Source organism: Buceros rhinoceros, unplaced genomic scaffold (assembly GCF_000710305.1).
Source record: "Buceros rhinoceros silvestris isolate BGI_N320 unplaced genomic scaffold, ASM71030v1 scaffold9183, whole genome shotgun sequence".
Taxonomy (NCBI): domain Eukaryota; kingdom Metazoa; phylum Chordata; class Aves; order Bucerotiformes; family Bucerotidae; genus Buceros; species Buceros rhinoceros.
This window is the reverse complement of record NW_010403013.1, coordinates 32,151-47,691: the sequence shown is the minus strand read 5'-3', so window position 1 is coordinate 47,691 and position 15,541 is coordinate 32,151. Positions and strand designations below refer to the sequence as shown.

General features: G+C 44.7%; 1 protein-coding gene across 1 annotated transcript in view; it reads right to left on the bottom strand.

Annotated features, from left to right (window-relative positions):
- Positions 1 to 15,541, bottom strand: part of LOC104490539 (integrin alpha-9-like) — a gene marked incomplete at its 3' end in the record, with an annotated part of 50,835 nt that overhangs the window by 3,310 nt on the left and 31,984 nt on the right. The window contains exons 9-14 of the mRNA XM_010132838.1: positions 14,421 to 14,558; positions 12,189 to 12,294; positions 10,630 to 10,724; positions 7,650 to 7,740; positions 7,070 to 7,115; positions 3,776 to 3,930 (exon numbers count right to left, since the gene is read on the bottom strand). Of these exons, the coding sequence (XP_010131140.1) occupies positions 3,776 to 3,930; positions 7,070 to 7,115; positions 7,650 to 7,740; positions 10,630 to 10,724; positions 12,189 to 12,294; positions 14,421 to 14,558 (631 nt within the window). The remainder of the gene's footprint in view (positions 1 to 3,775; positions 3,931 to 7,069; positions 7,116 to 7,649; positions 7,741 to 10,629; positions 10,725 to 12,188; positions 12,295 to 14,420; positions 14,559 to 15,541) is intronic.

Sequence of the window (15,541 nt, the reverse complement as noted above, 5' to 3'; positions counted from 1 at the left end):
TCCGTAAGTGCTCGTTAAACTCTCTTAGTTATAGCACTGATTCATGGGGGGGAGGCATCACATGGAGAAAATTAAGAACTTGATAAAAAATAACAAAAAGCCATTGGAAGAGGAATGTGTTTCTTTGCCATCTCCACCAGTAACTATGAGGAGAAAATGATTCATGAACTTCGCTTGCAGAGAAGACTCTTAAGTAACAGAAGTATTAAACCGAAATTGACCTAGCAAATGACAACATACATAGGACATTCTTCCAAAAAGCTTTCTTTTTTCCCCTGACTTCAAACCTCGTTTCAAATCCTCTCTCACAGTGCTGTTCCTGGCTTCCGTGCAGGGAGCCATCCTCATGCTCCATGCACTGAACTTCCCTACAGCATCCCTGCTTCTGAGACATTCAAAGGGTAGCACCGACTCAGGCCTGCATCTGGGCAGACTGGGAAAACAAAAGAAAGCAAAAATAATACTCCTGCACCAAACTACAGCGGGATACAGGTAAGAAGAGGAGCGTCCACTTTTGTCAGGTTTTGGATCAACCTACTAGCCCACACTGAATCTCACACCAGTCCTTCAGGAGACAGTATTTGGGACACGAGGACTAAATGGATCAACACACAAGTGATGAACATCTGAAATGAAGAGTACACAAGAAACTTCAAAGTATTTTCCAGCGCATCTGCATAACTCTAGAGCTAAATGCCCAGAACTTTTCATTTTCACAGCCACTATCACTCACGTAATTCTCACACTGGCATTATCATTATTGTTGTTGCTATTATTGCAGAGGAAAATTCTCCAGACTGCAGAGGTAATTATCCAGGCTGAGGCACAAGTTTACTGCCCTTCTCCTGCAGGGATGAATGCAGGAGCAGAGCTTGATGTGCAGAAATGCCAGCAGCTTCTGTCTTCTTGCCCTGGTCACCCAGAAGCACTCAGTCTGAACAGTCTGAAGCCTCCTCATCCACGCTAGGAAAGGACTTTCTCTCATCCTGCCTTCCCTGCAGACACAGAGACCCCAGGGGAGACAAAGTAATGGCCCCTCGAGTGAGGGAGGAACAGTCCAAGAGAGATTCCGAGGAGAAGGAGCGAAAACTTAAAATGCCATATTTCTCACACCCAAGACGTACCAGAGACTGTCTCTGTTGGTGGGCATACCGCGAGAGGCTCAGCTCTCCAGCAAGCGCTGAGGCAGAGCGAAGGGTCAGACAATGCCTGGCACACAGTGCCGAGCAAATGCTTCTCTTGGGCATGGCTCTTTGTTCAGATGAAAACATTTCAGCAATAAATACACACTTCTGAAGACCACAGGCTGCCATCGGCACCCACCAAATGGATGGCAATCATACTGTCATTGGCAGTATCGAGCACTATCAGTAGACACAGATCCTCAGACAGCTGTGACATGACCAGTAGTAAAGCAACTACCATTAGGAAAAAAAAAAAGCAAAAAGGAGGGTGGAGAAGGTGTATATGCAAGCATGAGGCAGCGCTAGAGATGAAGGCAGCTTTCCCTCACATGCCAGTTAACAAACTAGCCACACATTCAAAGCAGCATTGAAGACACGTACTTGCCACAGAAGAATGTGGCCCGTGTGTTCAGCTTGAGTTTCTAAACGTTGTGTAGTTGGTGACCAAGTTCAGCTGCCCAAAAGCAAGAAAGACATCCAGCTTGAGCATCCGCGCTGCCAAGCCTTAGGGGAGCGGTGTTCCTGTGTTCTCGCCCTCTGACTTCACAGACCGCCCCCAGACATTTGAATATGAGACGATCCCAATGCTTTGAGCCACAAAACTTTGACATGGCATTCTAATGCCTCCATACGCCTTTCAGAGACCCAACTGGACAATGATGTACTTAGAGGGTATTCTATTTTTTCCCCACATTTAACCAGGCAGGAGAGGGAACCTCTGCTATATTCCCATGAATTGTTCCTCCCTCTGATAATTGAATCTCTTCAACTGCAACATGATTAACATGGCCTGACTGTTAGATTACAGCCTGAAAGCTTATTTTAAGATACTTTATCCAAATCATATCCCCAAGGAGTTTTATACAGTCAGATAGTTCTGGCTGCAATGTTTTCAAGACACATCACTTTGCTAAAAGCATTGTATAAAAGGACAATGGTGGAAGTTTTATAATCATCTACTTAATAGTAAAAAAATTCCTTGTAATGAGATGGACATTACTCAAAGATGATGCACATGTGCTTTCAACACAATAAATTATTGGGAATACAGTTTGTGTGAGAACATAGGGGAACTCAACTGGCTCTCACAAGACGTGACGAAGAGGAAGATAGGTCTTTTGCAAACAAGGGGAACAGATATTTAGATGGGAAAAAAAAAGGCAGCTCACTTCTGAGACACAGGTCCAGAGATAGGAAATTAAAGCAAAGGAAACATTAAACAGTACCCTGAAGAACATAAAAACCCCTTGATACTCAGAAAATCTATTCAGTGCTTTTCAGAAAGGAATTAACCCCCCCTGGAGCACTCAGAGATAAGTGTTTTCCTAACTGGCAGAGTAGCAGGCAGTACAAGAAAAACTTCACCAAAGCACATGCATGTATTTGTCTGCTGAAAGTCATCACGTATGAGGAAGGAAAAGTGCAACAATAGAAACTGAGGTCTCAGTTGCACCAATATGTTAGAAACCAGAGGAATCTTAAATTTAGAAGCTCTACTTTGAGCTGTTCTGGTAGCCAAGTTGCAGAGAGCAACTTTAACAAGCAGCTTGTAGTTCTCACTCCATGTGAACAGCGGGAGAATTATCAAGAAGCCTTTTCCTTCTCTGACTCGTTTAAAATCCAAATACTACGGCAGGCTCTCTGTCCTGGGATGCACAGATGCAACTGTCACCCTTCTCAATTAGCAGCTCAGAAAGGCAGGGGCACAGAGCAGGAGGCGCAGTGCTTCCCCCAGCTCCATCCCAGACCCACTGCTCGCTGTGAGGCTGAGGTATCTCCCCCGAGCAGCACGCTGCAAGTCCTCTGTCATTCCTAAAGCATGGCAAAGGTAAAACACCGTGGCTGAACTAAACAAACCCAGACCTTATGGTATTCAGAAACACTGTCTCTATCACATACCACTTGACACCATATCTGAGACTTGTAACCATTGGAATGTACAAGACATAAGTAATACCCAGTGCAGCCGAGGCTTGCTCAATTACACACCTTATAAAATTACATTCACCTGAGAAACTCCATGTGTTCTACAGAGACTAACCAACCTGGAAGGTATTCTTGCCATCAGTAAAATACTGGGCTATTTATAATCACTTTACAGACAGAAAACGATGTACAGAAAAGGATTCCCTCGGGTCTGGTAGGAATTCAGATTTATAACGCTCTGTCTCAGGACCTTCTTGCAGACTTTCAAAAGCTATTAATCTGGAGTAACCCACACCTGCTTAGTGATAGCATTGACAGAGGATACGAATACAGAAATGTGCTATTGGGAGATAAACAGGGAATAGGAGCTCACAAAGCATCAGTTGCTCTGTGTTCTCTGTTCCTGCAGCAAGCCCAAGGAGATATATCCCTCCTTTCACTGCGGAAGAAACTGCCCCAAGTATTACATCAGCCTCATGAGAAGGTAAAAACAAGCCAAGAAGGTTCCCAGGGAACCTCCTCCTCTTGGAGGAGCCCAACTCACCTCATTTCACCTTAGAACAACTTATTTCATATAAAAGGTCTGTTACTGACTCCAAAGGGAGCCCTCGACTTCAGGTCGACCTGCCAGCATGCCCCTGCCCGGGGCTGACGAGGTGCCTTACCTATTTCTCCAGGAACACGCTTGCCACTGAAGCGAAAGCATGCTGTGACATTGAGGCAGTTGACCGGCTGCAAGCCATCGTGGCACTGAGGAGCTGTGATATTGATGGAGGCAGGCAGGAAAATGGAGATGTCCATGGTAATGACAGGCCTGGACCTGGAGATCAACAGAGAAGTGGAAGTGAGTGGTAATTCAAAGGGAAGTGATCAGCCAAAGGAAAATAATACAAATTTGGTAACCTGCACGGTTTCAAGCAGGCATGAAAAATAAGAGAGTGCATTTGAACCGTAAGATAAATTAGCATCTGACCTCACTGGCAAGGACTACTAGTGTCTGAATGAAAACCCTAATGTCAGCTCGAAGCTTAGAGCTGGGATACAGGCTGCAGGCAGGCAGCTGGGGAAACTGATAGTATATAGTAACAATCACCTCCAGCAAGAGCTGCATAAAGCCTTCGTGATGACTGAAGAGGATAACAAAACTAGCACAATGGCAACTAAGGACAAGTTTATGCGAGTGAGACTGCTTGCTAGGCAGCCTGGATGGTCAGGAACAGGGAGGCAGAGACCTTAGCTTTCCAGAGAATATGGTCTACAGTCAGATTTGTGACCTGAAAGTCAAGGAAGAAGCACAGGGGTAGGAGATGGATTCATACATAATTCTTTTGAGAGTGTAAGAGGGATAACAGACAGCACATTCATGTTTTCTGGAGGAGGGAGCATTTGGCTAATTCCCTCCCAGCGAGTGGTAGGGATTGAACGCTCTTTTCATGCTGCTGAACTATTTCAAGAGTTACCCAGCGCACTAGGAAAGAAAGCTTTCTACCCATGCAACTCTGGCACCAGGTTACTGCTACAACTATTCCCAGCTGAAGAAGACCTTGGCCAGAACCACAGAGCAAGCCAAGTGCCATCAGGGCCCAGGTGGATCTCCTTTCTCACACAGGACAGAAGTCCCACCAGCTTGGTTGGGAAAAGCAGCCCAGAAACCCAGGCTCTCCAGAGCCACACATGGGCGCAGGACTTCAGCCCAAAAATTCACGAGTGTTATTCTTTGTGGTTTCAATTCTGTATGTGTTCAACATGAACATGTTCTTCCAAAACCAACTCCAGGAGTTGAAAAAAAAAAATGTGCAGCAACCAGCACATTCACTTCTAAGGCAGTCCCAGCAGCCGTGCAAGGCCAGACCACGTAAGTAAACCACTTCAGGACTCTCACTCCACAAGCCACTTAATTTAGGGGCAGGGGAGAGAGGGGAGAGGAGAACAGGGATTGTGGTTACACCTAATTCATATCGATTGGAACGAGATTCACATCAGTCTCCAAGCCAGCTGCTGAGACTGTCACCACAGCCTGAAGTAACAGCACAAGTTCACATTTTGAGATGAAGGATGAAGGTAAATGCTAATCCTAGAAACATATACAGTGATGCAGGTGGTGCGGGAAGAGGAAAAAGAGTGAGCTTCCTAGGATCATTTCACACCTCCAAAAAAACTTCTTTCCAAATGCTTGGGGAGACATGAAAGAGGAAATGCTATGACTGATCTAGAAAAATATTTCTCCTAGAAAAAATTTTCTCCAGCCATGATGCACTATTGTGATTTTTCCTTAACATCAGCTCACTTGGTTATTCACTGGGAAAAAAAAAAGTCAAAAAAAAAAAATCTGTCAAACAGCCATACACACACGCGAGCAATACAATGACAACGATCTGCTCCAAGTCACCGCGGCTTCCACCAAAGCCTTTAATATCACTTGGCAAAACATCTGCTGGTTTTGGCCAAAGGATTTCACAAAGGCTTCTGGAGGGGTGAGGGGGGAAAAAAAAAAAAAAAAACAAAAAAAACCCACCAAGCTGCTTTCTTTATCCTATTCTGAATCTAAACAGTATGAGGGACACGCTGTAAATTAGCAGTAGCAGCAATTAATCGGGCTGCCCACAAAGCCGGCCGGTAATGCGTTAGTCTCCTCTGAAGCACGCAAGCGTGACTGAACGCGTGGACAGAGGTCACCCTGCTGCTGCCATCTCTGCTGATTTAAAGATCGCAGCAAGCCTTTCAGATTGCTTTCCCCACCCCCACAAGCAATAACAATGCAGGAGGAAAAAGCAGTTCTCCGCAGTGGTTTGAGATGTGGGGCTGCAAGATCCCATCTGGGGCACGGCACACCTCTTCACAGAGGCAGCACTTGGCTTTCTCTGTGTGCACCACGAAGGAACAGAAAAATCTCCAGAAGATGTCACCACCTGCCATGCTGATGTTCAAGAGAGTTTTTTCCCCCCTTTCATTTTCCCTTTTTTGTTTTAACTGATTCAAATGGAAACAGAGGCAAGTGTTTTCTGCCTTGAGCAGGAAGCAGGCTGGCACACCCATTCTGCAGCTCCAGCATTTGTCTTGCCAGTCTCACCACTTCCCTGGATCTTCCATTAAGATGCGGGAGTCCCTAGCGACTTCTAGGTCTAATGACATCAAGGTATCGACAGGATTCTCTATTATATAGTAACAACGGAGCTGCTTGCAAAATTCAGACTTCCCATTCTCTTCCTCAGGTCCGTGCAACTCAAGCCCAGTCCTGGTCTAACTCTCTACTTGCATAATTTGGAGAGAACCAAGGTGTCACACCTCTCTTCATCAGATGGAACTCATACACTTAATTCATAGACTTGAAACAGCAGCCCAGATCCTGTGTGCATTGAAAATGGCTCTGTATTTCATTTCCCTGAAGACTCCTATTTCATTCTGCGTCCCATTATAACTTGCAAAATTACATCCTGGCGTTACACGCAGCTGGCTTTTTGCTCAACTGCGTTCCCTTAAATCATAATTTATTTACTTTATGTAAATGTAAGGACAATAAAAAAGCCTCTTTACAAATTCAGAGCAACCTTTCTAAAGAGGCACGGAGATGCAACAAATCTCCCTCTGCGTTCCCTTAAATCATAATTTATTTACTTTATGTAAATGTAAGAACAATAAAGCCTCTTTACAAATTCAGAGCAACCTTTCTAAAGAGGCACGGAGATGCGACAAATCTCCCTCTGGCTCTGAGCCTTTGTTTTCGTCACAGCCCCGGGAGCCCTATGTACAGTCCCCCCGCACTACGCTGGTTAAATTAGACCGTGTATTCTTTGACATCACCCATGCCTGAAGTCCTGCTTAAAAAGTAATCCAGCTTGCTGCTTCTGACCACAATAAACTAGGGAGAGAAATGGAGTGGTGGCAGACTTAGTCCACATAAGAAATTAACAGAAAACAGACAAAAAGACAACAGTGCATGAAAAAGACAGTTGTCTCACCTCAGAAGTACCACATTGTCTGACAAGAAGGCTCCAACAGTCATATCTGAAATTTTTGTAACAAAGGAGACATAGCATTCAGTTCTCTCAAATCAGTTGCTAAATTACAGAGCATATTATCTAAAAAAAAAAGTATTTTTGACTTAAATCAGCCAGTTGAGCCCTTCAAAAATCATTATATCATAAGTATTACAACTGCAGGATTAGGTCTGTGATGTTACTTCACTTCTACCTCATGGTTTAGTTTTTATTATTACTATTATATTATTGTCTACATTTTTTTTTCTTATGATTGGCATTATGGCTGATCAGCTTCCAAGAAACTTTCAACCTTGGCCAGACACTGAAATCCCTGGCTTTAATACCACGATCCTTCATCACGACTGTCCAAACACCTGAATTAAGCAATGGTCTCAAATTCTTATTGGGAGCTTTGGACAAGAGAGGGGAAAGGGAAGAAAACGCTCATTGGCTTCCCCCAATGACAGGAACCAGCAACCTGGACACGACCAGCTCCGCTGTTTTGTCAGCCTGCTGCTGCGTTTCCCCAGCGCTCTTGCTGCCAGAGTAGCGGACATACCTGGATAACCGTTGCCATCCATATCGACTCCCCCTGATATGGACTGGCCAAACATCCGCAGCATTGGGTTTATCGTTTGCCCAGACAGCTTCTGCAACGGAAAACACACGAGTGTAACACAAAGAATCCTCTAAAAAAAAAAAAAACCACCCAACCAAACCCCAAAAAACACTTCAAGCCTGATTTTCATGGTCACAGGGGCTCTTTTCCATGGGCTGGAAGTGCCGCACATCTGCAGGCTCGCACCGCACCCACGCAGCCCTGGGCAGGAAGGCTGTCGGCTGCAGGAAGCCCTTCTGCTCTGCACTAGGAGTTGACTTGGATTAGAAAACACACCTGTGTTACAACCCTCCTGCAGACCCAAGCAAAATAAAGAACACAAACAGCTTTCTTGGATGGGGAGGAAGTTTAACTGCACCCTAGAGACAGTCTCTTTTTTTTTTGCATTACCTTCTGTAAATAAAAGTAAATATTTCTGTAAATAAAAGTTTTAAATGGCATGTTAACAAAAATTGATGATTAACTGAAAAAAAGTCCTGCACGACCATTCCTTTTCAGAAACTTTGCCAGCACACTCAAAGTCAAAATGATTAATTTTCATCCTGCTTGGAAATTCTGGTTTCCATCAGCTATTATGCAGTATTTCGTGTCAGTTTGGAAGCTGTATCTCATTTCTGCCTCCCCAGTGCAAAGATTAATTAACTTCTAACATAGCTTCTTTATTTTTTTTTAATTACTAACACAAAAACTTTCTCTAAACATTTAAATTGTAAATCCCTTTGTCTGAAGCAAATTAATATACCAAAATCTCATTTGCTAAGGCGTTAATCAGAAGTCTCCCGGCTCTCATTCTCAATCTGGACCACCAGTGCAAGACCTGAACTCAAACCAACATCTGACTGCAGAAGTTAGACAGAGGAAACCTATCCCACAAAGTAATTTCAAGGCTGTCGGTGGTGTTTCACCGCTTGTGACGTGTAGCCAGATTTTCCTGGCTCTCCCATAAAAGGGCATAATATTGGACAAAAGGTCAGACAGGAAATTCATGGAAAAAAGGACAACTCGAGGGGAAGAAAGACATCCTGCAGTCGTGACAGCCGGTTTAAAGGGAAACCAATGCTCTGCCATGTACAATCTCCTCCTTTTCCTACTCGTGGGCGGATAAGATTAAGACAACTGGAAGTAACTTCCTCCCCAGGTTACACTTGCATCACATTTTAGAGGGGTCCAAGCTAGGGTGGTAAATCCCGCCTGCAAACCCCAGCGGACATCTGCAGCCTATTACAGCCTAGGCAGAGGTATAACACTGCTCTGCTTTTAAGTGTCATGAATGAAAACAGCAGGCCACACAGCCCCTTAAGATGCTTCTGCTCATAGCCACTGCTAAACTGCTGAAGGCATGAGAGGGAATGACATAGATCGGCAATTTAAATGACAAAAAGCGGGGGGAGAAAAGCTAACAAAATGAAAAGGGTGAAAACAGGTCCCCTGCAGCTCCTCCCCGCCCTTAATCTCTCTCATCCAGGGCATTAAGATGGCTCAGGGGCATAGCAAAGCCTTTCACCTCTGGGTTCAAATGCAGGGCGGGTAGGTAAGGAACTGAAGTTGTTACACAGCCTTTTTCGGTTGCACGTGGAAGATGAGCTGGTGGGGTGTTTGGTGCCCAGCAGCAGACACTGGGAAATGGCACAGAGACACTGCCCATTAGTGGTGTCCCCTTGGCTGCCTCAGGACACAGGACAATGTTAGGAATGGTATCAAGAGTCAACGACCGCAGGACCCTGCCCCCTCCTTGAGCTGGCCTTTGTCCCACTGACCAAGTGGGGAGGCATGCACCACGTCTGCTGGCCTTGCTCAGATGGGGAGGGAGAGATCACAAACAGGATGTTTCCCTTCCCACCCTGCTGATCTTTCAAAAACATGAGATTTTCCCATGAATGCCCAAAAAAAAGCAAAACCAGAAACCAATCCTTTTCAGCAAGAGCTGGTAAGCTTCAGGATTTTCCAGAGCCAAAGAACCTCCCAACCAGCGTCTCTCAGCAAGACACAAGCAGAATCCTCCACAAGCCACACATTAGTGAATTTTAGAAGTATCCATAGTCATTTAACTTCCCTTTTTCTAAAAAAACAGTGCATGGCATAATACACGGTGAAAGAAGAAGGACTAGACTTCTGTGGTCTGTGAGAAGAGTCTCCAGTTGTAACTACTGAACTCTTGTCATCCTTATTAAACTCATTTACTGGGAAGGATCCCACCCAGCAACAAAACAAAACAACCAGAACTTCAAACACTCAAAGATTCATGCTCTCTGAAAAAGGAAATGTGCTAGACAGAGACTAGGGGACACATGTTGGGCAGCATGAGCATAAATTCATCTTCTCTGCTTCCCGCCTATAGTAGCTAAATTGCACTGTGTCATCTCTGCACAAGATGCTACGCCACGTCCCAGCTGAGATCTTCCTTCATAATAACGGTCAGGGGAACAGCACCCAAGAACAGCCTCATGATATATTGCCACGTTCCAAGGCCAACGAGATGGGTAAAGAGACTTCAGTGGGGCACAAAAGAAAACTTAGTACTTCTTCCTGCTCACTAAGCCTGCTTCTGCAGCAAGCAGGTGGAACCTCCCCACTCCTCACTGGCCTGTCCATAATTTGTATGCTCAACCCCTCCCGGGTGTCCATTTCTCCTCTGCAGCAGTACTGTCTCTAAAAACCGACATTCAAACCCTAAAACTTTGTTTGCTTCCAGAAGGAAGCTACAGCTGGTAACTGTAACAAAAGACAGTGAAAAATATCTCCTGACTAACAAAATTTTACCCCACATCATAGATATGGACAAACTTCGGGACTGAGAAAAGGATGTAGAGTTATGATAAGGCAAAAGGTCCCTATAAAGGGACGCGTAAACATGGTTTATTTCTGCCAGGCCCTGGGAAAGTGACCTCAGACAGGTATCATAAACGATGGTGTCACATACCATAGAGTACTGAGGTACCATCCCATTGGCGTCCCCATGGTAGATGTACACCGCTCCTATGTAGTTATCCTCCTGCGGCGCTCCAATGGCAACATCTGGAAAACAGTACAGATTATCAACATGTCACAAGCCATGCCATTAATCCAACTCTTCCCCAGTTTTAGAAGCCAGCTCTCTGTAGGAAAATAGTTCCCCGTGCTGAAGATGATCAGCAGCTCATGTGACCGGCTAGAAGGAACCTGTTTGATTTAATGAAGAGCTCATGTTAAACTTAAAAAAAAAATACACAAATATGTATGGATTTGTACACGCATGTGGCTATGTTGTGCCTAATTAGAAACATGTGCTCGTTATCAAAATGTATGGTTATTAACCAGCAACCATCCTCAAAAAGTTGTTAATCTAATAATCTTAATAATATCCTGATCTCCAGCACAGGGGAACATCAGCTTTGTGAACCAGGACAGTGAAAGCAAAACATTTATTGTAGCACTACATTCAAGTTTGCTTGAAAATAAGGCTCCAGAATTAGTCTAGGTATATTAAATGGATAGGTAGGGAGACAAAAAAAGCTGCTGAGGGTGCACTTTCAAATCACACTTTGTCCAATTTAACGGCAAACTCCCGCAAAAAGAGTGATCCCACCTCCCGTTCTCCTCTCCTAGTTGGATCTAGTGACTATGCAGCTGCTAAAATTAAACTCTTCCCCTTCACACAGCTTCATACCCCCAGACTGATCCAGCTCACTCTGCAGTCTCTCCATCATCACACCCGATCCACAAGCAGCAGCAAGAACACACAGATGCACATCCGAGTGCAGAGGAAGAGTGTGCCCACCATTTGTGAGGGCAGCCTGCAATGAAGTTGGGTTAGGCTTAATAGGATACTGCCCCCTGAGTGGCCTGGAAGAAATAAACCCAGGCACACAGTGAGTAAGTCGGCCCTTGTTTGGAAGCTCTTAATCTGCAGTGCCAGCAATCAGGGCAGCATCACCACTTTGCTCCCCTCTACTGCTGTCTCAGGGTGGGGCCTCATACCCTGCAGCCCGTGAAAGGAGCTGGGTTAGATTAAAGCAAAGGAGAGAAATTAGAGTACATGCTATCAGGAATGCAAAGAAACTTCTTAATTACACTTCATGGTAAGGAATGGGATATGTTAACAAAACTGGAAAGGTTTGAAGACAAAGAAACGGGAACGAAGAGAGAAATCAGACATCGGTTTCTGTTTTGTTCAGGGTGGGGGTATCTAAAGCGTTTTATAAACTGTACGGGGAAGAAGAAAATGCAACAGCAAGGAAAGGAAAGCAAAGCAGTGTTAGTGAGATCGGGACGTGAGCTGCATGGACGTGGACTAAACACACATCAAATACAATCAGCTACAAAAGGTTTTAGCAAACAAATGCTACACAAGCACATCTATCCTTAGCACGAGCCCAGGTGCTGGCTGGGTCTGGAGGAGCAAAGGATGCCACGCGGCGCCCAGCCACGCCAGGAGGCAGGCAGTGCTGCCAGCCCTGCTGGCATTTCCAGGGAAATTACCTAGGAGGGAACAACACCCACCCGGGAAGCCATCGTCATCGATGTCGCCGAGGGCAGCCATGCTCTCCCCAAAGTGTGCATTGTAGGCACCGTCACCTTCCAGGACGAGCTGCTCTTCCAGCACTCCCTAGCAAGGAGGAAATAAAACAGGGTCAGGGAAACAGTGCGAGCCCTGGGCGAGGCGAGCCCTCCCTGCGGGAGCTGCCCATGGGCTGCAGGAAGCACCTGGGACGCGGCTGCAGCTTGACTCCCGCCCTCGCTGCACACCGATTGCCTGGGCACCAAAAATCTAATTTATTTGCTGTTTTAACCATCCTTCTGTTTTAAGGAGCGAAAGAGGGAGTGCATGAGTGATACAACTAAAATGCTAAATTAACTGAATGATAACTCGCTGCTGTAAATTAATGCAGTCATGGGGCTCGGTGAGCTCATGAAGGTTTCCAGATGTCTAAAGTGTAACAGCCCAGAGCTGGCTCTGCTGGCAGACTCCATCTGAGGAGTGAAATCCTCTGTCTGGGCTTACTCAGCTAAACCCCAGCGAGTTAAGGAGAACTTTCCCCCAAGCAAAGAACATTTGGGCAAACGGATTTGAAAATTTTTAAAGTATTGGACAGTAGGATTAAAGCAAAGTCCCCCAAAAGCCTTCTGAAATGAAGAATAAGGAAAGGGACTTAATGCAATAGAGAGGCAGAGGAAAGTTCAGAATAAAATAGCTTTGTACTGCTGTGCCATGAGGTGCCTTTTATGGGTCTGGTATTTCTTGCCCACCCACTTTCTGGTCAAACACATAAGCTTTAGTTTCTTGCAGTCTTCCCTCAAAAAGAAAGGAAGATTTCCACAAGAAAACAAAATTTAGTTACACAACCCAGCTCTGTACCCACCTCAAGGGTTTTGGTTTTGCTTCTTTTGTGAATGAGAGTAAAGTGCCCTCTGGAAGATGTAATAAAATCGTTTTCTTGGCTGCAGGGAGCTGCTGACTTTAAGAAAACCCCACATAATGAAATTGAAACACCACAAAGAGGAGGCAGGCAGGCCTGTGTGTGTGCCTCATTTCTTTGCAGTCCTCACAGGAAAGGGCAAAGGAAAAAAAAGTGCATGAAATCTCAAGTCACTAAGAAGCTTGTACTGTAACACAGTTTTCTCTGATCCACTGCAAGCAACGGTGCTGGCAGAACAAAAGAGAGTCTAAAACATCCCAACCCCAAACCAAAAGGCACAATCCTGCAAGCCATTGCTCCTGCAAGTCATCCTTGCTGCAGGTGTGTAACAAACTCCTGCTAGCTTCCTGGCTGACTTATAAAAGATTAAAATTAACTCACGCACGCTCTCACTGAGCAGGAAATGTTAGATATTATCTGCTTGGTTTTCTGGAGCCTACCCTGAGGACCCAGCAGCAACACCGCAGTGTAAGGGGGACAGCCTGTGGATCCAACTGAAAAAGTAAAGCTCCTTTGAAGGAGAAGCGATAATAGAAAAGAAGATGACACCGAAAGCAATTCTGAAGTCTCCTGCCTACAGGACTTGAGGTGAGTGTCAAGTCTAGCATAAACAACTCCATACAATAAATTTCATGAAATACTGATGAAGCAAGTCAATTTTGTCTCAGTCCATAACTACTCCTACTTGGAGACAGCAGGTTTGGGACCTGAATATTAAATGTTTAATACATAAGCAACCATTGTCTTCCTGTAAACACAACCTAAGAACGATCTTCTTTTGCTGATGCAAGAAAGTTCAGTCTTTTCCAAGACTGTTGTTGGGTCATTTAATCCCGCAATACCAGCTGATAAGAACTTCCTCTAGAGTCTATACGTGGGGCATAATGTAAAGATAACATGAATTCAGTCTCTGGTTTCTTTTCACAAGGTCTCCTAAACCCAAGGCATTTGTGTTCTAATTTGTAGGTCCTAGTGACCACCCAAAACAAAGGAAACTCAGTCAAAGCTGCTGACTCTTACTTGGTTTTGGCATCAAATTCACATAAAGCCACAAATACCACCAAGTTTCAACATAAAACCAGAAACTTTGAGACCTCCTTGAAAGATTCACAGCTCTGTGATGAATGCGGGCTGGTGTCTGGGAAACCGTGACACCACACGAGTTTTCCCGTGACTTCGTGCTCTGCTGGAGACATCCAGAGCCCCACTCTTTGAGACATGGAGTTTCACCATGCAGTGCTGAAAGGACACGAGCATTACCCTGCCCAGACCCACACCCTCATCCCTCACCCAGTCGTCTCCTGCACATACTCACGTTTCCTCTGTTGATATAGACTGTGACTTGACCCTCATCTCTGATCTCAGAAAACATAGGTGCTCCGACCAGCAGGTCTGACAACCCGTCAGAGTTCAGATCAACTGCACATAAGGAGGAGCCAAAGTAAGAGCCCATCTGTAACCAAGCCGAGTCACAACAAAGCATTCAGTATCTGCCCACACACAGGAGGAAGTCATTTAGGCGTTTGTTGGATTTTTTTCATTATTATTTCAAATGATGATTTGCTGCTTTATCACTCACAAGCACTCCTACAGAAAAAGCTTAGGGGATAATGCTGGCAAGGAATTAAACACTTTACTGTAACAGTGCATCAGCTTGGATGTTTTACCAACAGAACATAATTTATACCCTGGGACACGCTTAAGTGAGACACTTAAAGAGCTTTTTTAGACTAGCTTTCACTTGTCAAAGGCTTAAAACTACAAAGAGGTGAAATAGGCTTCCCAAACCAAGACCTGGCTAGTGATTAATCCTGCCCAGTGCCAGGCTTCCCAAAGGGAATTTGAATGCCCCAGATCTTCTGGGGATACCTTAAAAAAATAAAGATAAAAGAGAAATAGGGAAGGGGCAGGGTATCCATGAGAAGAGGCATCCAAAATTACCTCTTGATCGTGGACTTATCTTCCCCTGCTCTATTTGCATAGTCATCTTCAAACGTCAGTACTAGGTGGGGGTTTTGAGCACAGCCTTTCCTCTCCTGTACTGGCAGGTGAGTTTACACAGAAAGAAGACTTTCAACAAAAGCTTTTCAGCTGATACACAAAAAAATGAAGCCACTTTCAATCTCCAGTTATTATTGCTGGATAAAACTTAATTGCTTAAATTTCAGAAATACGTTAATTTCATCACATCATTTTCGATATAGGTTAGCATTAAATGCTAAATGATCTCCCAGGCAGCACCCACATGACAAATTTTAAAACACTTAAAACACAAAAAGGAAACCAAAAGCAACAACGGCATTCCACCTATTTTTCATCCAATTCTGCTAAGATACCACAAGGCACCTTCTTTGAGACCAACTACAAATCATAGTCTCCAAATTAAAAGCAACTTCTAAAGGACAAATTAAAATTTCTTATTTGAAACTGAGAGCG